Source organism: Phyllosticta citriasiana, assembly GCF_038021145.1.
Source record: "Phyllosticta citriasiana strain CBS 120426 chromosome Unknown IWZ02scaffold_8, whole genome shotgun sequence".
NCBI lineage: Eukaryota > Fungi > Ascomycota > Dothideomycetes > Botryosphaeriales > Phyllostictaceae > Phyllosticta > Phyllosticta citriasiana.
In genome coordinates, this window is record NW_027117285.1 from 1035589 (window position 1) to 1062754 (window position 27166).

Consider the following 27166-nt stretch of genomic DNA (forward strand, 5'->3'; position numbering starts at 1 on the left):
GATCCAGGACCGTTTGATGCTGCCCGCTGGTAGTAGTAGTAGTAACAACTCCCCATCTTTTTCCCCATGACGGCCGCCCGTCTTGTGTGAAAAGGGACACCCCACCGACCTCAAGAGCTGGACTTGGGAAGGAAAGAGAAAAGCAAGAAACAAAGCAGACCACCTATCTATGCCTGAACACCATCACTCCGACGCCGTGATTTTTGCCGTGAAATCGAGGCCTACCACCGTCGTCTTGGACGCAGAATCCGCAGGGCATTTCAATGCAAAATGTTCGAAGCCTACGTGCAGTCGGCCTCGGTTGCGGGCGTCGCAGACGGGATAGCCATGGACTTGATCATGCTTGGGTGTTTACCACCTGTTGCGACCAAGAGGCTGAGAGTTGCCACCGGAGTAACCTGTAAGCATCGCCCCCGAGGCAGAGGCTCTGGTCATTCTCTGATTCTTCGGACCGGCTCAGTACCTGGAGAACCTACCGTGGCCACCACCGCGGCCGTGGCCACCACGTCCACGACCGCCCCAACCACGGCCACCGCCGCCGCCACCTCCGTAGCGGGCCATTTCGGAAAGACGAGGATCAATCTGCTGCTTGCTCTCAGAAAGCACCTGCACGAGATCACGAGACTGCTTGGCATCTGCGAGGCGTTAGCATCCAGGGATCACTGCTAGGTGGGGGGACGACTTACTCTCAGTGGTGAAGAAGGTGATGGCGGTACCCTTTGCACCAGCACGACCAGTACGACCAATACGGTGAACATAGTCCTCTGAGTTGTTGGGGTAGTCATAGTTCAGCACGTGAGTGATGTTCTTGACGTCTTGACAGCAAGTTAGCTTTAGCCTTGAGGTAAGTCTCGGAGCGAGGCAATCTTTGATCGCATGAAGCTGCAGTATGTTGCATGCACTACTCTCTGTGCGCGAAGGAGTCACGGCATCCTTGGTGCGCCGGCAAGGCTGGGAGAGGTCCTCATCTGTGGGTTAGGAAACCTTGGAACTACAACTCGAGCAAGTCAAGAGACCATCCGACTCCGCACCCGGGCGGCACATGGAGAAGCGGAAAGTGAGTGAAGCAAGCTTCGCCTCCTTGACAACCAAGGTTCCCGAGAGGAGAACCGGAAAAAGCAAGCCCTGGACGTCATGAATGCAGTAAAAGGCGCACAAGAGAATAGAGAGCAGAGCATCACACAGATCACGCAAAAGAGCACAGGCAGAGGGGTAAGGGGAAGTGCAGGAACAATCGCAACCATACCGATACCACGAGAAGCCACGTCCGTGGCAACCATGATTGGGCTCTTGCCCGTCCTGAATTCGTTGAGGACCCAGTCACGCTCGTTTTGCTGCTTGTCGCCGTGGATGGCTGTGCAAATGTTAGCTTAGTGGTTTGGTGTTGCGGTGGTCAAACTTACAGAGCGCGGGCCAGCCGTCCTGGCGCAGGAAGCGAGTAATGTCGTCGGCAACACGCTTGGTACCTGTGAAGATGAGGACCTTGTTGTTCTTATCATCCATGATGCGCTCGAGGTGCTTGCTCATCCTGTCGCGCTTCTCGAATTCCGAGACAACCTCGACAATCTGGGTGATGCGGTGGTTGGCCGAGAGGTCCATCGAACCAATGTTGACCTGGATAAAGTCGGTCTGATAGTCGGATGCAAGCTGGCGGACTTCCTTGGGCCAAGTCGCAGACCACATGCAAGTCTGACGGTCGGGGCGAATCTGGCCAATAATTTTTCTGATCTGGGGCTCAAAACCCATGTCAAGCATGCGGTCAGCCTCGTCGAGGACGAGGTAGGTGACACGCCTGAGGTTGGTCTTGCCCGACTCGAGCATGTCGATGAGACGGCCGGGGGTGGCAATGCAGACCTCGACACCGCGCGCAAGGTCGCGAATCTGTTGGCCCTTGGGGACACCACCGTAGACGCAAGTGTTCCTAATGCGAGACGACTTGCCGAACTTTGAGATTTCCTGCTGAATCTGGACCGCCAGCTCACGAGTGGGGGCCAAGATGAGAACGATGGGACCGTCGCCGGGAGCGAGGAGCGGCTGCGCGTTGATGTGGACAATGGCCGGAAGACAGTAGGTGAGCGTCTTGCCGGAGCCGGTCTCGGCGATACCAACGACGTCGCGACCAGAGAGGGCCATGGGCCAACCCTGGCTCTGAATGGCCGTGGGCTTCTCGAAACCCTGGGCCTTGACCTCGTTCATGACATAGCCGGGGAAGCCAGCCTCGTCAAAGGTGGTGACGGGCTTGGGGACATCGCGGCCCTGGACGGCGATCTGGTACTCCTTGCGGAAAGCGTCGACCTCGGCCTGCGAGCGGGCAGCGACGTCGGGGTGCTCCTTGTAGAAAGACTTTTCGAACTTGGGGAGGGAGTTGAGGTCCCAGTTTTGCGCCTTGAGGCCGGCGCCCAAGTTGGACATTCTGTCACCACCGTATCCGCCGCCGCCGTAGGCTCCACCACCACCACCACCACCACCGCTGTATCCGTTGCTGCCGCCGCCGTAGCCGCCACCACCGTTGGAGTAGCCGTTGGAACCGCCGTATCTGTTGGGGCAAATGTCAGCGCGTTTCTGAATGCGTCGTAGGCGAGGTGAGGTGGAATGTTGGCCGCCAGAGCGTCGCCAAAGAGCGCGTCTCGTCGCAAACAACGAGACGGCGACGGAAAAGACGCTCAGGCAAATGGGGGGGATGGTGTAGAGGGAGTGAAGGGAGGGGGATGGATGTCGGCGCAGCCGGCCATATCTAGACCTGTGGGTTGGGCATACCCGCTGGAATAGTGACTGGAATTGCTGTATCCATAGCGCGAGCTATCGTACCCGTTACCGTAGCCGCCTCCGCCGCCGCCTCCGCCGCCGCCGCCGCCGCCGCCGCGGGAACCACCATAACCACCGCCGTAACCACCGCCGTAGGACATGGTCGCAGGCAGGCTCAGTAGGGACCGGAGAAGGGTGATAAAGAGCGTGAAATTAAGCGCGGCTCGAGAGCAGCGTCGCGCAAAAAGGCGTCGGAATGAAGACGAGGGGGGGGGAGATGGGAGTCGAGTAGCGGAAAGAGGCGATGAGAGGGCGTGTTTGGAGGGTGGGATGGAGGAAGTGGTGAGGGCGATGTTTTTGACAGGACAGAAAAAGCGGAAAGAGGACCAGCGGCCAGAGCAGCCAGTGGACCCAATCTGGCTAGGAGGCAACGCAGAAAACTTCGGGCCGAGACCAGCCCACGGCCATTGGTCCGCCCTACCGACCGCCAGGAAAAAAAAAATCTGTCCAGGGTTTCCCTGACCGACCGTGGCGAGTCGCCTCTTTCGTTGTGTCTACAGTATACATACAGTAGTACAGTACTGCATACATACTGTATTCGTGCTTTTCCATACTGGTCTTCGTTCCCATCCATCCATCCATCCATCCCTCCCTCCTCCTCTCTGACCACCGCTACTACCCACCACCGCCCATCCCTCGGCTTCAGCCGCATCCCTTTGTAGACTACAGAGACCCCATGTCCCAGAACCCCGTCTCCATCTGGCGGCCTCTTAGCACACTCCTTCTCGCCCATCATCATGTTGCTCTGCTCACTCACCTTGGTCGCATGGATAAATATCCGCACCAGCTCCTCGATCCTGGCCGGCGACTGGCGCGCCGCGTGCTTCTCCAGCAGCTCTGCTCCCGTCCGCACCGCGGCGGTGTAGTCGTCTGCCACGTATTGCAAAACCCAATCCCAGTACCGATTGCCCTCGCGCTTCGTCGCCGGATCGTCAAACAGCCTGCGTGCAATGTGTCCGTAGCCGAGCAGGCACGGCGCCAGCGCCACCTGCAGCGCAAACCAGTCCTCCGACTGCCCAATGTCCAGCACGTACCGCGTGTACGCCGTGCACGCTGCCGCCACCATCGTCAGCCATGACTCCGTTTGACATGTTGCACCGCTCCCTGTCACTGACCTTGGTGCTCCTCGTGCCTCTCAATGTCGCCCTTGGTTAGCCCGAACCCCTCGCAGTACCTGACGTGCAACCCCATTTCCTCTTGGATATGCAACACTATCCTCGCCGACTTGTTGATGTCGTCCAAATCCTTGGCCTTGTACGCCGCCAGCGAGTTTGCTCTCGAAAACTGAATCTGCCAACATCAGCATCTCTCTCGACAAGTGCCCATCCACGCACCAAGAACAAGTAGTCCTGGACCAAGTAGTTTTGAAACTTTTGGACAGGCAACGTCCCATCTGCCAACTGCTTGACAAATTCGTGATGCGTGTGCTCTCTCCACGGTCCCCGGACGTCGTCTCGATCCAGGAGATAATCGATGAAGCGGCCTGGCGCAAAAGGCAACATGTATGTCGAGTGAAAGTGGTTGATTGGTCCGCTCCCGCTCCCGAGGTCCTTGCTTGTTCGGATTCCAGCTTCGATGTAATAGTTGGCCGTCTTGACTGCCTGCTCCATGGTCATGCCCAAGCCTAGCCGCGAGGCGATTGCAGACGCGAGCGAGCAGCCGGTACCGTGCGTGTTTCTGCTCTTCTGATACCCAGTCTCCATAATGACGGGCTCGCCTGGCCCTACCAGTACGTTGACCACCACATGGCGGCCCGCTTCGCTGGTCGGAGCAGTGTGGTCTTTCGTGAGAGGAACATGTCCGCCCTTGAGCAAGACGTACTTGGGGCCTAGGTTGCGGACGGCTTGAGCGATTGAAATCAACTCTTTTACCGTCGTCGGCTCAGACTGCGAGGGCCCTTGGCTGTCTCGATGCTTGAGTATCATGAGGGCCTCCGGCACGTTTGGCGTGACGACCGTAGCGAGCGGCAGAAGTTGAGAGATGAGCGTCTCCACGGCATCTTCAGGAAGCAATTGTGCCCCTGACGTCGCAACCATGACCTGACGGACGTGAGGAAATGTACGCAATGGACAAGGAAACGCTTACAGGATCAATGACGGAAACCGGCACGTTGTACTTCTTGAGCGCCTCAGCCACCACCTCTACAGTCGAGGCCGAAGCCAGCATGCCTAACCACACGTCGAATCAAAACCCGGACATTGCGGTGTTGATGAAAAGAAAAATTACTGCGGAGAGACACTCCTACCTACCAGTCTTGACCACATCTACGCCCACGTCTTCTACACATGCTTCGATTTGCTTGCGCACAAAGCCAGACGGCGTGACGTGGATGCCGTGCACTCCGAGCGTGTTTTGTGCCGTCAGCGCCGTCGTCGCCGTCATTGCATAGCATCCATGCGACGCGACAACCTTTTGGTCTGCCTCGAGCCCGCTACGCACAAAGCATGATGATCAGCAGAAGCTCCCAACTCAATCTCCAAGTACACCAGACAAGGCACTATTCTGATACATGCAACGCTGCATTGCACTTGCCCTTGCAGAGTGGGGGATGCATGCATGCCCGCACATGGAGGAGTGGTGATTGCGCTTGGAGAGTGCCGGAGTTGGGAAGGGAACTTACGCGCCACCAGAGCTGTCTGAGCCCGCTATCACTAGAATTCTTTGTTGGCCCATGGCGCAGAAATGGGTGCTGAAATCAAGCTGGCCCCAGCAACAATGGTTGAGGAATGGTGATGTGGATAGAGAATGGTGGCGCACGCGCCTGCCAGCCGCTGCCGGAGTCAACTCGGAGACGTCACCATTTGCTGGCTTGAGACGTTGCTGCTGTCATGGGACACATTTCTTATGCTACCATGCCAAAGAAACAAAACCAGTCTTGTCGGCATTCAGTTGTAGCGTCTTGATGAACGAGTTGTATCTCTTTGAGTGCTCACCAGGGTCTTGTCACGATTTTTTTTCGCCTTGCTTCCTCCTTTGGGCATCTGGGTGAAAGTAGTGACCGCTACTCACCAACAACCGGCACGACCCGAAGAGTAAAAGTCGAATGCTCCTTGTCTCTGCCTCTGTTGAAGCTGCTTTGCGTTCTGCGTCTTGTGATACAGCATAAGCAACCCCCCAAACACAAACCCCACACAGAACCTCTCCGCGAGGACATCTCCAGATCAGTTCAACCTTTTCACTGTACACACAATTGGCCAACCCTCCAACCCTCCGCCCTCAAACACCTAAATACAATCCTTCCACCAGGCACCATCAGGCGCAGCCATCCCCGTCCAACACAGCATCAAATCCCCTGTCCCTCCCCGCCGCGGCGCAATCACAGGTAGGTGGGCAACTCAGAATTTCTCTCCATGCGCATGTCATCCCACGCGACGTTCGAAGTTGGCGCAAAGCCCCGCGCCTGCGCCGTGCGCTCCTGCCAGCTGTCTAAGCGAGCCAATCGTGTCGAGCTGGTTCTGCGCGGAGGTAGAAGTCGACGCCGACGAGTCTCGCTATGACTTGTGATGCGGGTGGATTATCTGGGTTTTGGATAAGAGATAGAGACTTCACACATACGCCGATTACAATCTTGTGGTATGCATGTGTGAACGGGGAATTCACAGGCATCGTCGTTGTTGTCGCTCGGGGGATCCAGCACACATATGAAGCCAACATGCTCCATCCCTAACTCTCCCTCCAATTTTTGCTCTGTCAGACTCAAGAAATCCAGAAATCCACTCCATCTTCCACAAGCCAGCAAACGTAAAGTCGTTCCCAAGTCCATCTTCAAAAGAGGAAGGCACGACACGTGGGATCTGCCAGCGGGCCGATGCACGTGCGACGATCAAATCAATCTCCGCACAAAACACCCAAAAAAACCCCCCCCCCCCCCAATTCTTCCAACCACCGTTCGGACCTGGAAAGAAGGCAAAAAGTTGTGGGAATTGAGCCCAACGCGGGGGTCGAACCCGCAGCCTTGAGATGTCACCTTAAGAGGGCGGTTTAAGAGTCTCACGCTCTACCGATTGAGCTAGCCGGGCAGCTGTATCAGCTAATGGAGTAAAGGTGGAATTTTAACAAATATATTTTGTAACTTAACTGTCCTAAAACCTAATTGATTGATTAATTAATTAATTGATTAATTAATTAATTAATTAATTAATTATTTTATATCTTACTAGAGCTATAGGCTATCTAAGACGGAGCTATCTATAGGGGATCCTATATATATTTATAAGGTAAGTAGGGATGCCTAGCTAAAGGATCTTATATAATAAGGCGTAATTCTTAGTATAATGTTAGTATAGGGTAGGTATAGATAGATAGTTTATCTAGGCTCTTTTTAGGTAAGGGGGGGCTAAGGACTAGCCTTCCTACCGTTATCTAAGTAGATAGGTGGTATAGAGTAAGAGTAAGGAAAGGAAGGGGGATAGGGAGAAGGTATATATAGAAAAGTAAATATAGTATAGGGTAGTAGGTAAGGTAGATTATATATATACTCTACTATAGCATTCTAGTACTATCCCTAATAGTACTATTCTTAGTTAGCGTTATATAACACCTTTCTTAGCACCTATAAAGGTAAAAAAAGCGGGTAAGGTTTTTAACTAGTAGCGTCCATCTTCTAGCTAACTAGTATAGTTAGCTAATACTTATTATAGAAAATAAAGAACGCTTAAGAACCTAGGTTTAATCTATATTAATATTACTTATAATTTAATCTAGCCTAGTTACCGCTATTAGACGACTATACTTTAACATTATTACTAATAATAGGGCTCTATACACCGCCCTAGCCTAGGTATACTATATAGATAAATAGCGTTAAGCCCTTACCTTACTACTAAATAGTCGTCTAATTATTATTAGGAGTAGGAGGGTTTAGCTAGAGTAGTTATAGAGTAGTTATCTAAGTTATGTTAACGCCTTCCTAATCTAGAGGGCTAGGGCCTTAGTAGAGGCTCTATATAAGGTAGAGGAGGGATATAAGCCTAGAGGGTATTAGGTAGATTATAGATAAAGGGGTCCCTTCCTAGATTATCTTTAGTTAGAGGGGTTCTAGGGTAGTACCTATAGGAACTATAAGTAGAGGGATTATAGAGCTTATTATTCACTCTACTAATAGAGCTTAGAATAGATTCTCTCTTCTTCTTTTTACTCTTCTTTTCCCTTAGTCTACTCTTTATATGTGCTATGCCCTAGTAGAAACCTTCATCTAACGTATAAATTTAAGTATGAATTATTAACTAACGTCTCCTTAGAATAGCTCTCTATAGGGTATAGAGGCTATATTCCTACTATTATTATTATACGCCTAAAGTGCTTCCTATATTACTTCTTTCCTAGTAGAGCTATATAGTAGGTAGTTACTAATAAGATGTTATAGTATTTATTAGGTGGTATTATTATAGCTATAGTTATCCTAGGCTATCTTACTAAACCGTAATAGGTAGGCTTTAAAGTAGCTATAGTTTAGTTTTAATTAGAAGTAGGCTAATACTTCTAGTTATCTATACTTAGGGAGTTAGATAGACGTCCTTAGTATAGATAGGAAGTTACGTATGTATAACCCCTAGGATAGTATTATCTATACTTCCTAGTATTATATAGTATATACTATCTATTCTACTATAGTTCTTTATTATACGCGTATCCTAAGGAGGGTAGTACTTAAGTAGTTATTCTCTAGGGTTAGCTTAGCAGCCTCCTTTATAAGGGCGTCTACTTATAGGTTTCCTCTAATCCCTATATAGCCTAGGGCCTATAAGAAGGTAAGACTACCTTATCTAGCTATAATTAAGTAGCCTACATCTATAGCTTAAAGTTATAGTCCTTAACCTAGTAGGTTAGATAGGGTTTAGAGGCAGTATAGTATAGCTTAGTTATCTATATATACTATAATCTATCATCCTAGCTATTTCTAGGTAGCTAACTCTATAGCCCTTATAAGTGCCTCTAGTTCTCTATTATATATAAGCTAGTATAGTCTAGTATTTCCTCTATATCCTACTACTACTCTTATACTATCTTATTAGGTGTTATATACTATAATTCCTATGCCTACTCTATTTCCTTAAGGGATAGATAAAGCGTTAGAGTATAGGATAACTACCTAAGTTATATATCCTATACGTCTAATATATGCTTAGGCTTCTTATTCCTTTAGGAGGTAGCTAATCTTAACTTTATATAGAGTAGTCTTTTTCTATAGGGGAAAGGAACTATGTTTAATTAGGCTTTTAGTACCTATTACTAGGTCCGAAATTATACTCTAGACATGTTTAAGTTATGTCTATCATCCTAGTATATTCTCTTATTTAAACTTATTAATAATTATACGCACTAGGTGTTAGTAACTAAGCTTAAAGAGTTATATAGCGTACGCTTAAAGTAATATATTACGCCTTAGGTAGGGGGGGAGAAGTCCTACTTTAATTTCTATAGGGGTAATTAGGGAGGTCTAAAAGGCTCCTAGGATTTAGTATAGTCTATTATTTTAAAGTGTTCGTCTAAGTATCTTAGATCTACTAACTTACTAGAAAACTAGGGACCCATAATCTACTACACTTTATACGTAAGCTAGGTATAGTTATTAGATAGTAGTAGGGGATAGTCTATATTATATATTAGCTAGCTATATGAGCCTACTAAGTGATTACTTTACTTAGGCGTTCTAAATTATTATATACAGCCGGAATAATAGGCGTATATTAAACTATATCCTAAGCTATTAGATGAGTTACTTTAGCTATACTATATAGTCTCCTAGGAGTATAATTATAGCTTACTTAGCCTTATCTAAGCTTATAAAATAGATAAGGTCTGTTTTATCTTTATTAAAATCGACGGTATATTAGGTTCTAAGTAAGAAAAGCTAGTTAGCTTCCCGCTAGAGGATCTACGCATTTTTCTTCTAGCTTATTAAGGAGATTATGATTAAAACATTATTAATGTATAAGAGGAATTAGACTAAGTAAGAGGAAAAGAGTTTTCGTATATAAATAAGAAATAGGATTAGTAAGACTAGGCTTCCCTAGGGGATTCCTAAAACTATTAGATAAAGGTCCTCTTATTAGCTATTAAAGGAGATCTAGAGTTATTACCTACTAGTAAATGTCTTTACCTATACTAGGAGGGAGGTAGGGAGCCTAATTTCCCCTATTATATATAAGAGCTAGTTATAGGCTATATAATTAAAGGCACCTTATATATTAAGGAATAGGGTTAATATCTTACGCCGTGCCCTCCTCTTATCTTAGATAATATATATAAGGATTATTACTACATTAATTACTAACTTCTATAGTTATCCGCCTATTTAGGATGGGTATAGGAGGTAGGTAGCTTCTATAAGCGCTCTAAGATGTTTTACTATAATGTATTTAAGGACTTTTCCTAGGTAGTTAAGTAGGGAGATAACTCTATATGCTTTTAGGTCTATATAATTAGGTTTCCCTAGCTTCTTAAGTATTATACCTACCGCTTCTCTCTAGCATTCTAGGTAATATCTATACGTAAAGAAGGTTTAGTATATCTAGGTAAATTTTTTAGGATGAGTGTTATATGCCTTAGTAATTATCTTCTAGTAGATCTAGTCTAGCCTAGGGGTAGTGCCTTTAATCTTATAAGAGTAGGTATACTATACTTCCTTATCTATAAGGGAGGGCTAGTCCTATAGCCCTTCCTTATAGTTTATCTAGTTACGTAGGGGAACATATAGTAGTAGGGGGAAGAGTTTCTAATAGAAGGTAGTATACTTACTATTATATAATGATTAGAGTTAATCTTAAAGGTTACGTATCTAGGGGATTCACTTAGATCGGGTTACTTTCGTGTATACTATTACCTTATAGATAGACTAGGGTGTTTCTTTTATAAGGAAGTTATTCTAGTGCTCTTATTTTACCTACTTAATAGCTATGTTATATATATTCCGTGCTTATATGTATGTAACTTAGTTATAATATGCCCTATACCTTACTTATATAGTAGTTATCCTTAAGGCTATAAGGAGTAGGGACTACTATAGTTTTTATTACTATCTAGGGGTTACCTATAGGATGCTACATTTAGCTACTATCTCTATTACCTTTATAAGGTGTTATCTAAGTTAGTCTAGGTCCTCTTATAAGGTCCTACTAGAGAGTATATATTATGCCCTATTAGGAAGGGCTTAGATAAGTGGACTTATAATCTTATTTAACTCTTCTTAGACGATTTACCTATACTAGGCCTAGTCGGCCTTTTTAATGTTAAACTATAGTAATAGCATTAGTATATCTTAAAACTCATTATATATAATAGTAAAGAGAATAGTGTTATAGTTAGATAGAGGGTTCTCTTATACCTACTAGTTAATTACTTAAGTAGTAACTATTAGAGTGTATAGGGAGAGGTTAATAACCGTTTCCCTTTCTATCCCTATATAAAAGAAGGTACCTGCTCTAGGTTAGTTTTAGAGTTTAAGGCGGTTTTCCTTAATCTATTTATATAGAGCTTCTACTTTATGAGATTAGGGGGAGAGTAGGTCCTATATTAGATAGTGTTTATTAAAGTCCCCTATATAGATTATTAGCATAGTAGGGGGGCTATACTTAATAACTCTTTCTATTATATATAGGGAGGATGGGGTGCCTTATTCCGCCTTATTATAGATGTTAACTATATAGATAGTGTCTTCTCTATAGGTTAAATCTATAGTAAGGTAGTCGGGGCTAGGGAAGATATCTAGGTAAGGATTTACCTAGATATAGGTAAGGGATTTATTTAGGTAGAGTATTATCTAAGGACGTAAGCCCTATAGGAAGGTTAGGAGAATTTATATTATAGAGGAGTAGGAGATTAATTATATGTTAGCTATATTATCTTATAGTATTATCTATAGTTCCTAGATAAATATTAGGTAGATGCCTAATTAGAGAGTATCCTAGAGTGCCGCTTCTATAGCCTAGGCATTCTAGTTTAAGTTAACTTATATAACTTTAAGGTTACCTAATATGTCTACTAGGGGGATGTCTTTATTAGATAGTAGGGATAGTTTAGGTCCTAGGAGTAATAAGTACCGTTATAGTTACTATACTTTAGCGCTATATAGGTACATGTTATACCTCTCTTTATATAGTGTTTATAGTTATGCTTCTCTATTATATAGGGGCTAGCATATAGTAAGCATTTAGTCCTATTATAATACCTTAAGGAGCTATAGCTAAATTCTTAATACTTTATACATTATATATTAGGAGTGATTCTAAGGAGTTTTATAACCCTTATACTTACTCCTATAAGGTAGAATGGCTTTAAGATGGCTATCTCTACTTCTTTTACTATATGAAAGGCTATAATAACTAACCCTACTTTCTAGGTAGCCCTCCTTTCGGCCGAAGTGAGCTAGTATAGTGTTCTAATAATAGAAAGGCTAGGGTTAAAGGTACGGACCTCTTCTATAATAAATTATCTAATATTAAGTAGGCGTAGGTCTTCTAGAGGGATACTATAGGTAATAACCTTATGCTAGGTTTAGTTCTCCTAGACTATAGCATCTAGGAATAGGTAAGTAAAGAGGTCCTTATAGGAGGTAAGGAATTTAGAGTTATACTAGGGTAAGCTAGTAAGTAGGATGTTACCCTTCTCTATATATATTACTATTAACATAATAGGGCTAGATATACCTACGTTCTTAAAGGTATTATTAATGTTATTTTATACGGAAAGAGGGTTAAAGTCTAGGAAGGGACTCTACTTCTAGATAATAACCTATATATCCTATAGGGTCTTTTAGGGAGTAGTAGCTAGCTTTATAGTTATCTTTAGGTAGGGAGTTATTATATATAGTTTCCTAGTAGTAGTTACTTTCTAGGCTTAGGTTATATATAAAGGGTTAGCTAGGGTTATAGGAAGGATGACTAGCTTTTATAGCTAGTAAACTTTTACTCCTAGTATACGGGTAGTATTTTTAAGGGAGTAAACTTAAGTAGTAAGAACTAATAACGCATTACCTACGCGACCTATCTTAGTATAATCCTATAGGATGTTACTAAGGTTATAGAGTCTTTACTTTTTACTTATATTATATGTAAGGTTTATTACGTATAGAATGTAAGAGAGGGCTATATTAATTACCTCCTAGGTAGTATTAAAGTTTAGATAAAATCTAACCCTAGTCCTTTTTCCTTAGTAGGTAGGGTTAGGTTTAGAAGTATCTACTAGGATAGTTCTCTTTAGCCTAGTATACTATTTCTAGACTAGGCCTAGTATAATAAGTAGTAGGGATAATAGGGGGATAGGGCTTATATGAGTATCCTAATCTATTTCCTCAGGTTTATTAGCTAGTTAAGTTAGTAGTAAGTCGGATAGTATAGGGATATCCTAGTCTATTTCCTTAGGTTTATTAGTAAGTTAAGTAGGCGGTAGGCTAGGCAGTATAGGGGTATCCTAGATTTTATAGTTACGGCCGTCTAGTAGAAGGGAAACTAGTTTAGGTAGGGCCTCCCCCTAGGGGGTAGGCATAGGTATACTTATAGTATAATACTTTAGAGGGTAGGTTTTCACTTTCTAACTTTAGTTATACATATATGATCCTACGCTATAGAGTTATAGCGGGTGTAGTGATTTTTAATTTTCTAAAAATTTTATATATAGTAATAACTTATTAACGTATAGGCTTTTTCTAAGAAGTGGTAGCTAAACTAAAGAAGAGTAATTAATTATAATTAATTAATTAATTAATTAATTATTTTACGTCTTACTAGAGCTATAGGCTATCTAAGACGGAGCTATCTATAGGGGATACTATATACGTTTATAAGGTAAGTAGGGATGCCTATCTAAAGAGTCTTATATAATAAAGTATAATTCTTAGTATAGTGTTAGTATAGGGTTATTATAGATAGATAGTTTATCTAGGCTCTTTTTAGGTAAGGGGGGGCTAAGAACTAGCCTTCCTACTATTATCTAAGTAGATAGGTAGTATGAAGTAAGAGTAATAAAAGGAAGGAGGGTAGGAAGAAGGTATATATAGAAAAGTAAATATAGTATAGGGTAGTAGGTAAGGTAGATTATATATACGCTCTACTATAGCGTTCTAGTACTATCCCTAATAGCATAACTTTAAGGTTACCTAATATTTATGCTAGGGGGATAGCTTTATTAGATAATAGGGATAGTTTAGGTCCTAGGAGTAATAAGTACCGTTATAGTTACTATACTTTAACACTATATAGGCATATATTATGCCTCTCTTTATATAGTATTTATAGTCATGCTTCTCTATAGTATAGGGGCTAGTATATATTAAGCATTTAGTCCTATTACGACACCTAGAGGAGCTATAGCTAAATGCTTAACACTTTATATACTATATATCTAGAGTAATCTTAAGGAGCTTTATAACCCTAATACTTACTCCTATAAGATAGAGTAGCTTTAAGATAGCTATCTCTACCTCTTTTACTATATAGAAGGCTATAATAACTAACCCTACTTTTTAGGTAGCCCTCCTTTTAGCTAAAGTAAGCTAGTATAGAGTTCTAATAATAGAAAGGCTAGGATTAAAGGTATAGACCTCTTCTATAATGAATTATCTAATATTAAGTAAGTATAGGTCTTCTATAGGGATGCTATAGGTAATAACCTTATACTAGGTTTAGTTCTCCTAGACTATAGTATCTAGGAATAGGTAAGTAAAAAGGTCTTTATAGGAGGTAAGGAATTTAGAGTTATACTAGGGTAAGCTAGTAAGTAGGATGTTACCCTTCTCTATATATATTACTATTAACATGACTAGGCTAGATATACCTATATTCTTAAAGGTATTATTAATATTATTTTATATAGAGAGAGGGTTAAAGTCTAGGAAGGGACTTTATAGCTAGATAATAACCTATATATCCTATAGGGCCTTTAGGGGAGTAGTAGCTAGCTTTATAGTTATCTTTAGGTAAGGAGTTATATATAGTTTTCTAGTAGTAGTTACTTTCTAGGCTTAGGTTACGTACGATAGGTTAGCTAGGGTTATAGGAAGGATAACTAGCTTTTATAGCTAGTAGACCTTTACTCCTAGCGTATAAGTAGTATTTTTAAGGGAGTAAACTTAAGTAGTAAGAACTAATAACGTATTACCTACGCGACCTATCTTAGTATAATCCTATAGGATATTACTAAGGTCATAGAGTCTTTACTTCTTACTTATGTTATACGTAAGGTTTATTATGTATAGGATGTAAGAGAGTACTATATTAATTACCTCCTAGGTAGTATTAAAGTTTAGATGAAATCTAAACCTAGTCCTTTTTCCTTAGTAGGTAGGGTTAGGTTTAGAGGCATCTACTAGGATAGTTCTCTTCGGCATAGTATACTATTTCTTAATTAGGCCTAGTACGATAATTAGTAGGGATAATAGGGGGATAGGGTATATAGGGAAGTCCTAGTCTATTTCCTTAGGTTTATTAGCTAGTTAAGTAGGTAGTAGGCCGGGTAGTATAGGGGTATCTTATTAGAGGCCTAAGAATAAGTCTAGACTATTCTAGACTCTTCTAGACCTCTTCTATTACTAAGAACTTATTCCTACGGGTTCTTTTAGATTCTAGCCCTTATTCTAGATTGTCTTATTACTAAGGCCTAGAATCTTCTAGTCTAGATTAATTAGAAATCGTCTTCTATTAATAGAAGAACCTATTACTAATTACCTAGAGATAGAACTCTCTAGAATCTATAGGTTCTTCTATATAAACACCCTTAGGTAGCCTGCTAGTTAGTCCTTTAAGGAAGTTCTATTAGCGGTATTCTATAAAGATAAGTAATATCTTTATTATATACCGTATAGTAGATGGTTTATAGTAGAGAATGTAGTAGATTCTTTACTATAAGAGAACTTCCTTGAAGGACTAACTAGCAGGCTACCTAAGGGTGTTTATATAGAAGAACCTATAGATTCTAGAGAGTTCTATCTCTAGGTAATTAGTAATAGGTTCTTCTATTAATAGAAGACGATTTCTAATCAATCTAGACTAGAAGATTCTAGGCCTTAGTAATGAGACAATCTAGAATAAGGGCTAGAATCTAAAAGAACCCGTAGGAATAAGTTCTTAGTAATAGAAGAGGTCTAGAAGAGTCTAGAACAGTCTAGACTTATTCTTAGGCCTCTAACACTCCCCCTAACTTATTACGTAGGGTAATAGAGAGGAATTTAGTAAAGAGAGCCTTAGTAAGTACCTTAGTTAAGGCGTCTACAGGCATCTCTTTAGTAGAGATATAGGAGAATCTTATAAGATTTTCCTTAACTAGCTGCCTTAAGAAGTGATACCTTATGTCTATATTCTTAGACTTTTTAGTAGCATCTTCCGTAGCAGCTATAGCCGGTATGTTATCCCCTTTAAGGACTATAGGAGTAGGTATAAGGTCTTTATAACCTAACTCTTCTAAAAATCCTTTAATATAAAGGATAACCTTAGCTAGTATACTATAACCTATATATTCTGCCTCTATAGTAGAAATAGAGACATAGGTTAGTCTACTAGCCTTCTAGGCTATAGGCCCATTAGTAGAGTAAATAATATAAGCTGCTAGAGAATGTCTATTAAGCTCATTCCCTAAGTTAGAGTCGGAGTAGGATTCTAGATTAAAACTAGTACCCTTATAGGTAATAGTATAATCTTTAGTTCCTTTTAGATAGGATAAGACTCTTTTAGCAGCTCTAAGGTGCTCTACTAGAGGGCAGCTTAAATACTAGCTTAAAGAAGCTAGTATATAAGCTATATTAGGCCTAGTATAGACTATAGCATATAGAAGAGAGCCTATTAAAGATCTATACTCTTTAATAAGGTCTTCACTAGCCTAATAGTCCGCGGGTGGTCTAGGAAGCTCCTTATATAAATAAGGAGTCTTAGAAGGCGTAATAGAGCTTAGAGAGAAAGTCTCTAAGACTTTAGAAAGATAGCCTTCCTGTAATAAAGATATAGTCTTTTTAGACCTATCCCGGGTGACTTGAATTCCTAAATAATAGGAAATAGGTCCTAGGTCCTTAATAGTAAACCTAGACCTTATTAATTCTTTAAAAGAATTAATAATAGATATATCCTTACTAAAAAGTAGGATATCGTCTACGTATACTAAGACCTATATAAATAAGCCTTCTTTAAAGGTCTTAGTATATAAGCAGGCCTTAGATAGAAGCTGTTTATAGCTATTCTCTTCTAAGAAGTGGCTAAAACAGGCTGCCCATGCCCTAGGGGCTTATTTTAGGCCATAGAGAGCTTTCTTTAATTTATAGACTTTATTATTAAGCTTAAAGCCTGTAGGTTAATGTACATAGACGTCTTCATTTATTTTCCTATTTAGGAAGGCGGTTTCGACGTCTATATGTACGATTTCTAGGTCTAAATAGGCAGAAAGGCTTAGTAGTAGGCGTAAAACTATAGGTAAGACTATAGGACTAAAAGTCTCTTTATAGTTTATACTATACTCCTAATTTTAGCCTTACACTACCCATCTAGCCTTATAGCGGGTAATATTTCCCTTATTATTAGTTTTAATCTTATAGACCCATTTGCCTCTAAGAATTTTATTATCCTTAGGGGGGTCTACTAAGATCCAGGTTTGATTCTTAATAAGGGAATTATATTCTTCCCGCATAGCTCTCTGCCAGTCTAGGCTATTAGGAGAATTAATAGCCTAACTATAAGTAGTAGGTTCCCCATTACTATAGAGTAAGTAATAAGAGATATCTTCCTCTATATTACTTAGGCCTTCTATAGTAACATAGCTGCTACTACTAGGGATTCTAACCTCTTTAAAGGTCTCTCTAAGAGGATGAGGTACTTCTTCTATAGGGCTATTAATAGTAGCCTCTATAGTAGTCGATTCCTCAGAGGATTTTTCTCTAAGGCGCTCACTTCTCCTAGGCTCCTCCCTACTAGTATCTATAGTAGTTATAGACCTAGATCTTAGTCTATTAGGAGGGCTAGTTATAGAAGAAGGAAATATAGGCTTAGTATAGTCTATATCTTCCTTATCTTCTATACTTTTAGTATAGGGAGAAGGAAATTCATCCTCTTTAAAGGTAACATCCCTAGTGCGTATAATAGCTTATTTTTCTATATCCCAGCATCTATAAATATGCTCCCCCTTAAAGCCTAATAATATACTAGGCCTAGAGCGTGGAGAATACTTAGAGGATATAGTACGCTTTTCTCTAGGGATGTTTATAAAGACTTTACTTCCGAAAGTCTTTATATAAGAGAGATTTATAGTAGGAGACCTGCCCTTAGCTATATTTAGCCGGGCTAGAGGCGAAATACCCTCTAGGGACTTCTTAGGGGTCCGGTTTAGAATATAAGTGGCGGTTTTAATAGCCTCTAGCCAGAAGGTAAGGGGGACCTTAGAATTTAAGAGAAGGCAACGGGTAATAGTATCTATTAACCCATGTGTCCTCTCTATAAGCCCGTTTTGCTCTAGGCTATAAGGAGAACTCTTTTCTAGAGTTATTCCTTTATTTTCAGCTAGTAAATCTAGCTGAGTTCCCCTATATTCTAGGCCATTATCTAGCCTTAAAGACTGGACTTTACCATGCGGCTCTATAAGTTTAAGATAGTAAACTATCTTATTATAGGCTTCTCCTTTAGTAAATAGGGGGAATACCCATGTAAACCTACTATAATAGTCTATAAAGGCTATATAGTAGGTGTATCCCCCTATTCCCTTAGGAGTAATAGGTCCTACGACATCTAGACCTATCTTTTCATAAGGTTTAGAGACCGCTACTAGTATAGTAGATATAGTACGCTTAGATTTAGCTAAAGGGCATATAGAACAGTCTATTTTACTACCCTTAACAGGTAGTAGTGCCCTAAGAGCTTCTAAGTTTATATGCCCTAACCTATTATGCCATAGGTTTAAATCTACTATATATGAGTAATTTATAGTAGATTCTACCTTAGGTAGTATAAATAGGTTATTCTGAAGTAAAACTTCGGCATATATCTGCTCTCTTTTATCTATAAGTCTTAAGTTCTTTATATCTAGATATATACCATGTGTATATAGCCTAGATATAGAGATAAGATTTATAGATAAATCGGGGATATAGAGAGCGTCTAGAAGGGTTAGATTTATCCTTCTATTAGCGTACTTAAAGGTAATAGGTATAGCACCTATTCCTTTAGCATAGATCTCTCCTTTACCTAGTTTTATAGGTAAATTTACTTCTTTTAAAGAAGTAAAGAGATCTTTATGTCTAGACATATGGGCTATAGCGCCGGTGTCTAGAATCTAGTCATTTAGGCCGGGACCCGCGGTAAAATAAGAGGTATAACCTATAATGTGTAGGGTATCCTCTAAATCCGTAGGACTACTATTATTTTCTTTACCCTTTAAATTCCTAGCTCTTTTATAGCAGTCCTTTTCTAGATGGCCATTCTTTTTGTAATAAGAGCACTTCTTAGTACTCTTATTATTATAAGTAGAGGCGTTCTTTTTAGAAGATTTCCCTTTATTACTAGTTATAGTAATAAGGGCAGTATTACTTTCTTCTTCTAGTTCTCGGCGCCGAGACTCTTCTACTAGACGCTCTATAAGGTGGTCTAGAGTAGTCTCTTCTTTTAGCCCTAGCTGGGCTACGGCGCTCCATGAAGAATAGCTACTAGGTATATTACTAAAGAATACACCTAGTTTCTGCCTCTCCGTTAAGGCCATCTTAGTCTAAGATAATAGGGTTATCTCATCTAATAGATTAGCCACCTAGGTATTAATATCTCCCGTATCTTTAAGGCTTAGTAGCCTTATAAAGTGTGAGACTTCCTATGAAAGTCCCTTAGATTCGCATCTTTTTCTAAGGGCTTCTCCCATAGAACTTACAGTTCTATAATAGGCAATGCTAGAATAAAGTTTAGGATCTATAGAGGTCCTAATGAAAGTCCTTATTCTAGCATTATTAACCTCCTAGGTAGGATCTTCTACTTTAGGTTAAGATTTAGAGTCTAGATAGGCTTTTAGCCCTTCTATAATCACTATATCATTTATAGTAGATCGCTAAGACTCCTAGTTCTTAGGGCCTTTAAGTTTAGGAATGCTAGGGAATTCTTTTCCCATATTTCCTAGTAGAAGATGTTCCTTTCTTAAGGTATATTAAAGATTTTATACCTTATAGAGGTCTTTAGAGTATAAAACTCTATGTACTTATAGTTTTAAGCGGAAACTATAAGTGTATGAAGTCTTGAAGTTTATTAGGTGCTAATGGGCCTGATGCACCTAATAGAAAGTAGGGAGATTATTAGAGTATCGATGTTTTCTCTAATAACTTAGCCGGGAGTAGAGATATAAGGAATCTGATTTTAGATCCTTGTCCGCCGAGTTTTTCTCTTCAAAACGGTATACTACTTTGCTTACTAAGCAAAGTATTCGGGTCGATGCGGGTCGAAAACGTTTCGAAGTGTCGTGAAGTTTTAGTGTTCCTCGTGCCAAGACACTAGCGGGAACTAGTATAAACGGGTAACGCTTAGGCCTAATATGGTATAGAGGCCGCGCAGCCACACCTTATATTAACGTAGTTGATAGAAATGTGAGGAAATCTAGAGAAAGGCGGAGAAAGGTAAAGAATAGGTAGCGAATAAGGTTATTCTAGACTACTAGAAGGTTCTAGAATAAAATCCTAGGTAGATATAGGCCCGACGGTCCTAGGAAAAATTCGATAGGCTAAGAGCCTAAGGATAGGGCTTAGGATACTAGTCCTTACCCTAAAAAATGCCTTACTTATATAAATAAGTAGGCTTTCCCTAGACTTCTTTATAAGTTTAGCTTAATAGCTATCTACCGAGATAGTCTTACTAAGCCTTACTTATAAGAGTGGTCTAGTATAGAAAGAATAGTATATTCTTTCTTATAAGTAGGGAAGGAAGTAAAATCCTACTTATAAATTATAAGGCAAGCTATATAGTAATCTATAGATTACTATTAGCCGGGCTCATAACCTGTTAGCGGTATTCTATAAAGATAAGTAATATCTTTATTATATACCGTATAGTAGATGGTTTATAGTAGAGAATGTAGTAGATTCTTTACTATAAGAGAACTTCCTTAAAGGACTAACTAGTAGGCTACCTAAGGGTGTTTATATAGAAGAACCTATAGATTCTAGAGAGTTCTATCTCTAGGTAATTAGTAATAGGTTCTTCTATTAATAGAAGACGATTTCTAATTAATCTAGACTAGAAGATTCTAGGCCTTAGTAATGAGACAATCTAGAATAAGGGCTAGAATCTAAAAGAACCCGTAGGAATAAGTTCTTAGTAATAGAAGAGGTCTAGAAGAGTCTAGAATAGTCTAGACTTATTCTTAGGCCTCTAATAATTACGCCTTCTAAGACTCCTTATTTATATAAGGAGCTTCCTAGACTACCCGCGGACTATTAGGCTAGTGAAGACCTTATTAAAGAGTATAGATCTTTAATAGGCTCTCTTCTATATGCTATAGTCTATACTAGGCCTGATATAGCTTATATACTAGCTTCTTTAAGCTAGTATTTAAGCTGCCCTCTAGTAGAGCACCTTAGAGCTGCTAAAAGAGTCTTATCCTATCTAAAAGGAACTAAAGATTATACTATTACCTATAAGGGTACTAGTTTTAATCTAGAATCCTACTCCGACTCTAACTTAGGGAATGAGCTTAATAGACATTCTCTAGCAGCTTATATTATTTACTCTACTAATAGGCCTATAGCCTAGAAGGCTAGTAGACTAACCTATGTCTCTATTTCTACTATGGAGGCAGAATATATAGGTTATAGTATACTAGCTAAGGTTATCCTTTATATTAAAGGATTTTTAGAAGAGTTAGGTTATAAAGACCTTATACCTACTCCTATAGTCCTTAAAGGAGATAACATACCGGCTATAGCTGCTACGGAAGATGCTACTAAAAAGTCTAAGAATATAGACATAAGGTATCACTTCTTAAGGCAGCTAGTTAAGGAAAATCTTATAAGATTCTACTATATCTCTACTAAAGAGATGCCTGCAGACGCCTTAACTAAGGTACTTACTAAGGCTCTCTTTACTAAATTCCTCTCTATTACCCTACGTAATAAGTTAGGGGGAGTGTTAGAGGCCTAAGAATAAGTCTAGACTATTCTAGACTCTTCTAGACCTCTTCTATTACTAAGAACTTATTCCTACGGGTTCTTTTAGATTCTAGCCCTTATTCTAGATTGTCTCATTACTAAGGCCTAGAATCTTCTAGTCTAGATTAATTAGAAATCGTCTTCTATTAATAGAAGAACCTATTACTAATTACCTAGAGATAGAACTCTCTAGAATCTATAGGTTCTTCTATATAAACACCCTTAGGTAGCCTGCTAGTTAGTCCTTTAAGGAAGTTCTCTTATAGTAAAGAATCTACTACATTCTCTACTATAAACCATCTACTATACGGTATATAATAAAGATATTACTTATCTTTATAGAATACCGCTAACACTTTTTTTAAGAAGTGGTAGCTAAACTAAAGAAGAGTGTTATAGGTTTTTAGAGAATAGTTAGCTATTATGTACGGATTTTACTCATATAACCGTAGGCGGCTATATATAAGAATAGAGAAATAGGTTATATAGAAGAGAAACATAGGGAAGTATACTAAGGTAAGGGTTTATAGCCTCCTTAGGTAGGGGGTTAGTAAGGGTTTTAGGCCTCCTTAGGCATAAGACTAAGGTACTACTTATAGGTAGATACCTTTATTAACTAGAGGAACTCTATTATATAGGAGATTCCTAGATAAGTATTTAGGAGGAGCTCTATTAAGAGATTACTCCTATATACTAGCTTAGCTAGCTATATTAAGAGGCTAGCTAGTAGCTTCTCTTATATACTACTATATCTTAGGTAACTAAGAAGTAGGTATTTTAGGTTTTATATTACGGTGCCGCGGTAGGGGTAGTATAGTATATCCATCTTTCTAAAGTAGTATAGGTAGGCTTTAAAGTAGCCGTGCCTAAAAGTTAGTTAGTAGAAGGCTAAGGCGTATTACCGTTCCGTATAGGGGATTTTAATGCGTCCTCTAGGCTTCTACTATAGGTTAGCGTAGTAGGTGTTAGGGTTTCGTATAATAGCTTTCTTAGCTATTTTAGTAATATATGTTACCTATTCTATACGTATCTATACTCGTAGCTATTACTAGATATAAGTAAAGCTAGTCCTATCCCTAGAGGGTAAGGTATCTAATATAGCCTCCTTTATAATATAATTAGCTTATTTATTCCTATAGATACTAGTATACCGTAGTACCTAGTATAGGGAAACCCTACATCCTATTCATATAAGGGTGTTTATAGCTTAAACTATTTATATTTAGCATTCCTAGCCGGCGTTATTAGAGGGGACCTTAAGCCTCTAGAGGGCGGCTTAGTTATCTACGAAGACCTTAATATAGTTATTCTTTAGGCCGTATGAGATAGCCTACTTAAGTATAGTAGGAATAGCATCTAGTTCCCCGTTATATACTATTAGTAGTAGGCTAAGGTTAGCTCCCTTACTAGTATATAGTACGTCTCTAGATGGGTTCTATGCGTAAAAAGCCGTACTAATTCCTTATCTACTAGGGATGCATGAAGCATCTATATAGATATAAACGTCTAAGGAGGGGGCTTTATTCACTATCTACTAATAGGCTATAGCCTCCTCCTCTTTAGAATTAGTACTAATATATACCTTATATAGGAGAGATCTCTTCTATAGGGGAAAGTAGAAGTACGTAATTCTCTTCTAGCTATTACTCTTAAGATGTATAATGCTAGCTTTTACTCTCTTAAGCTAAGTTAGCCGCTTTTATACGGGGTCCCCTTCTATTAGAGCGGGGATTTACTTAAGGGCTTTACGGATAGGGTATACTAGTATAAGTTTCCTTACCCGGAGGGTATAAGACCTAATTTCCTTATTAAGGTGTAGGGCTAGGGGGAGAAGAGCCGCTTCTAGCTCTATTAGCTAGGTAGGGGTCATCTAGAAGGCTCTAAGAATCCTTTAAAGTACTACTCCCTATAGGGATTAGTAGCTCCTTATAAAGCTAGCCTAGTTCTTCTAGTAGATTTAGCTACCGTAGTTAGCTATACTAAGTATGTATACTAGGTAGATTTATCGTACGGCTTAGGGAGAAAGGCCTTATTCCATGTTTACTTACTAGGTAAGCCTAGAGAAGGCCCCCTTAGCTTACGTGATACGGGTAGCTAGGTGTTATTTAAAGGTAAGACCTTTATTAAATAGAATACCTAGCCATCTTATAAGGGATTTTAGCTATATCTTTTCCCTATTTAGTAGGTAGACTAGGACTAGGTCTATTTTCCTAGTAGAGAAGTAGATAAGCTCTATCTTATTAAGGTTAAAGTCTACTATATATTCTTTCCCTTTCTAAAAATCGTACGACGTAGCTCTTTATAGGAGGGTTACGTTACGTTTCTATAAGGAGGAGATAGTAGTAAGGGAGATGTTATCTATATATAAGAGAGGGCTAACGGCCCCTATTTAAAAGATCTCTCATATATATATAAGAAATAGGATAGATAAGACTAGACTTCCCTAGGGGATTCCTATTTAGACTAGGGTAAGGTTTTCTATCTAGCTATTAAATAATAGCTAGGTCGTACGATCCTATAGAAAGGATTTAACCTAGTATAGAAGGCGTACTAGAAGCTAAAGTCTAGCTATAACTATAAGGAGTTAGTTATAGGCTACATGGTTAAATGCCCCTTATACATTAAGAAAGAGGGTAGATACTTTCTTATTCTACTATCTAGCTCCCTAGACCTAATAAGTTAGAAGGAGAGCTATATCTATTACAGACTTCTTTAGCCTACCCCTAATTTAGGAGGGGTAGAGTAGGTTAGTCATTTTAGTAAGTACCCTAAGCCGTTTTATAAAAAGTCTCTCTAGTACCTTCCCTAGGTAGTTAAGAAGAGAGATAACCCTATATACCTTAGGTTAGGAGTTATCTAGTTTACTTAGCTTTTATAGGATTACTCTACGTACCTCTCTCTAGAGAAGTAGTTAGTAGCCCTAGTTAAATAGTATATGATAGATATAAAGGAGTTACTCTAGGGCAGCCTTATATACTTTAATAATGATTTCTTACGTGATTATATCTAGGCTAGGGGACTTACCCTTTATCTAAGAGGAGTATATATTAGCTAGCTCTTCTTTAGTAAGTAATAGCTATTTCTAGTCTAGGTCCGGCTAATAGGATGCCTAGTCGTACGACTAAGCCTAAGGGGGTAAGGGGAATAATTTCTCCTAGAGGGCTTAGCATTTACTAGGGAAAGAAGAGTATAAGGTCCCTCTTATATCTTAAATTTATGGGATAAGACTAGAGGTAGATAGATAGGTATAAGCTATAGCTTAGAAAATTATATGAGGTATTTCTTCTATAAGGAAGGATTCCTAGTAGTTAGACTTTACTAATTTTAGAGCTATAGTATATTTATTCTAAGCTACCTTATACTCTTCTCCGTTCTTCGTACGTCTAGCCCTTACTATATTCGTACGAAGGTTAGATAGGTCCCTTATCTACTAGGGCTTTACCCTAGATTTAGGAGCGTAGATAGGGATATATATAGCTATAGAGTTACTAATAGCTATTTAAAGTGCCTCCCCTAGTTAGTTAAGTATTAGGATATTAATCTTCTAGGTAAGGACCTTATTAGGGGCTTAGGCTAGAAGATTTATAATCTTAGGTTATATAGCCTATATAGCTATAGTAAGTCTCGTCCGATATAGTTTCTAAAATTCTAGCTATTTAGCTTCCTTTATGTTATACCGAGCTTATCCGGGGCCTCTAGGCTAGGACTAAATAGTAAGAGTGAATAGTATTCCCTTATAGTCTAATCCTACCTTAACTATTTACTAGTCTCGTATAAGGTTAGCTATAGATAAGGAGGCTACTATAAGATCTATAATAGTCTTATTAGCTATACCGTAGCGGAAGTATATGCTTTCCCCTAGGGTATTCATAATCTTAAGGTTATTATCTTTAATCTAGTCTATTAGCTTCTTAGCCCCTAGTAATTATACGGCTAGGGGGTCCTAGAATAGATAATGTTCGTTAAAATTCCCTATAAAGAGAGAGGGGGTTTTAACCGCATTATATTTTAGGACCCTCTCTATTATATAAGGAAGGTTTTTATTAGCTTAGGTTTACCTAGCTTCATTATATACATTAATGAGGCGAGTTTATATAGTTAGTCCTTCTATCTCTAGCATGAGGATGTCCTTACTAGGGAGGATATCTAGATAAAAGTTAATCTAGACTCCCTATATAAATCTTAACTAGTATACTAGCATATAGGGGTATTTCTACCCGTACGAGGGGAGGATCTAGTAGAAAGATAGGTAGTTAACTAATTATAGACTTCCGTCTTACGTTACTATCTACGGTTCTTATATGAGGATTAGGTAGACCCCTATCTCTACTATAAGTTAAAGGGCCGTCTCTATAGGTAGGAGGCTTTTATTAAGGTTAACTTATAGGATTTTAATGTCCTCTATTATGCTTTACGCTTTAAGGTAGTAATAGGGCATTATTTATCTATAGCCTAGTAGTTTCTATAGTAATTAACGTACTAGAGGGCTATATAGAGATAAGCCTTACCCTTTATCATATAATAGGGGCATTTATAGGCGGTAGAGAGGTAGGCCTCTACGTAGTATTTACACCTAGGAGCTTTTATACACCGTATAGAGTTATATCTAAAAGTTTAGCATTTCTTATACTATGTAGAGATAGGTATATTATGTATCTTTTCTACTTTAACGCTAATTCCTACGATGTTTAGCCTCTTTATAATAGCCCTTTTAGCCTCTACCTCCGTAGTAAAAGTAAGAACTACTAAACCCACTTTTTAGGTTATATAGCGTTCCTTAGGGGTAAGCTAGTAGGGCTCCCTAATTACCTTTAGTCTAGGGTTAAAGGTTACTACCTTATTAGTAATGAATTTAGTAATGTTAACTTTATCTAGGTCTACTATTAGAATACCGTAGGTGATAACTTTAAACTAGGGGATATTAGCTTAAAAGGAAGCCCCTAGGAACGTATAAAGTAGTACCTCTTTCTTACTAAGAAGAAAGTTAGTAGTAAAACTAGGTACGTATATAAGGATTAGGTTACCCTTAAAGGATTCCTTTACTAAGGCGATAACGGGGGCAGTAAGGCTAGTTACCTATAGCTACTAGTTAATGCTATTTCATACGGTAAGGCTAGTAATCTTAGGGATTTAGCCTCTTACAATGACTTATCTTTCCTAAAGAGTCGGCTAAAGGCGGGGGGTTTAGGTTTTCTTCTTAATAACCGTCTATTCTTATAGTACGCTACTCTAGGAGGCTCCCTAGGCTACTATATAGGTAAATATATAAGGGGA

At 40.0% G+C, this 27166-nt stretch overlaps 2 protein-coding genes and 1 non-coding gene across 3 annotated transcripts; all 3 read right to left on the minus strand.

Annotated features, from left to right (window-relative positions):
- Positions 1 to 351: 351 nt before the first annotated feature.
- On the minus strand, positions 352 to 2906 carry IWZ02DRAFT_470269 (ATP-dependent RNA helicase dbp2; the record flags this gene model as incomplete). The annotated part of the gene is made up of 6 exons (XM_066768785.1): positions 352 to 398; positions 477 to 635; positions 687 to 815; positions 1247 to 1354; positions 1404 to 2536; positions 2809 to 2906. 6 exons carry the CDS (start codon positions 2904 to 2906, stop codon positions 352 to 354), a joined length of 1674 nt encoding a protein of 557 aa, XP_066621796.1.
- Positions 2907 to 3142: 236 nt separating this feature from the next.
- Positions 3143 to 5445, minus strand: IWZ02DRAFT_454585 (Phosphomethylpyrimidine kinase-domain-containing protein). The gene is made up of 6 exons (XM_066767735.1): positions 5055 to 5445; positions 4891 to 4973; positions 4140 to 4844; positions 3921 to 4095; positions 3563 to 3858; positions 3143 to 3504 (listed from the first exon to the last, which is right to left on the minus strand). The coding sequence occupies exons 1-6, from the start codon at positions 5185 to 5187 to the stop codon at positions 3469 to 3471; spliced, it is 1428 nt and encodes a 475-aa protein (XP_066621797.1). The 5' UTR covers positions 5188 to 5445; the 3' UTR covers positions 3143 to 3468.
- A 1286-nt stretch (positions 5446 to 6731) lies between these two features.
- On the minus strand, positions 6732 to 6824 carry IWZ02DRAFT_t81. Its single transcript has one exon. It is a non-coding gene; the product is annotated as a tRNA-Lys (tRNA).
- Between the last annotated feature and the right edge of the window lie 20342 nt (positions 6825 to 27166).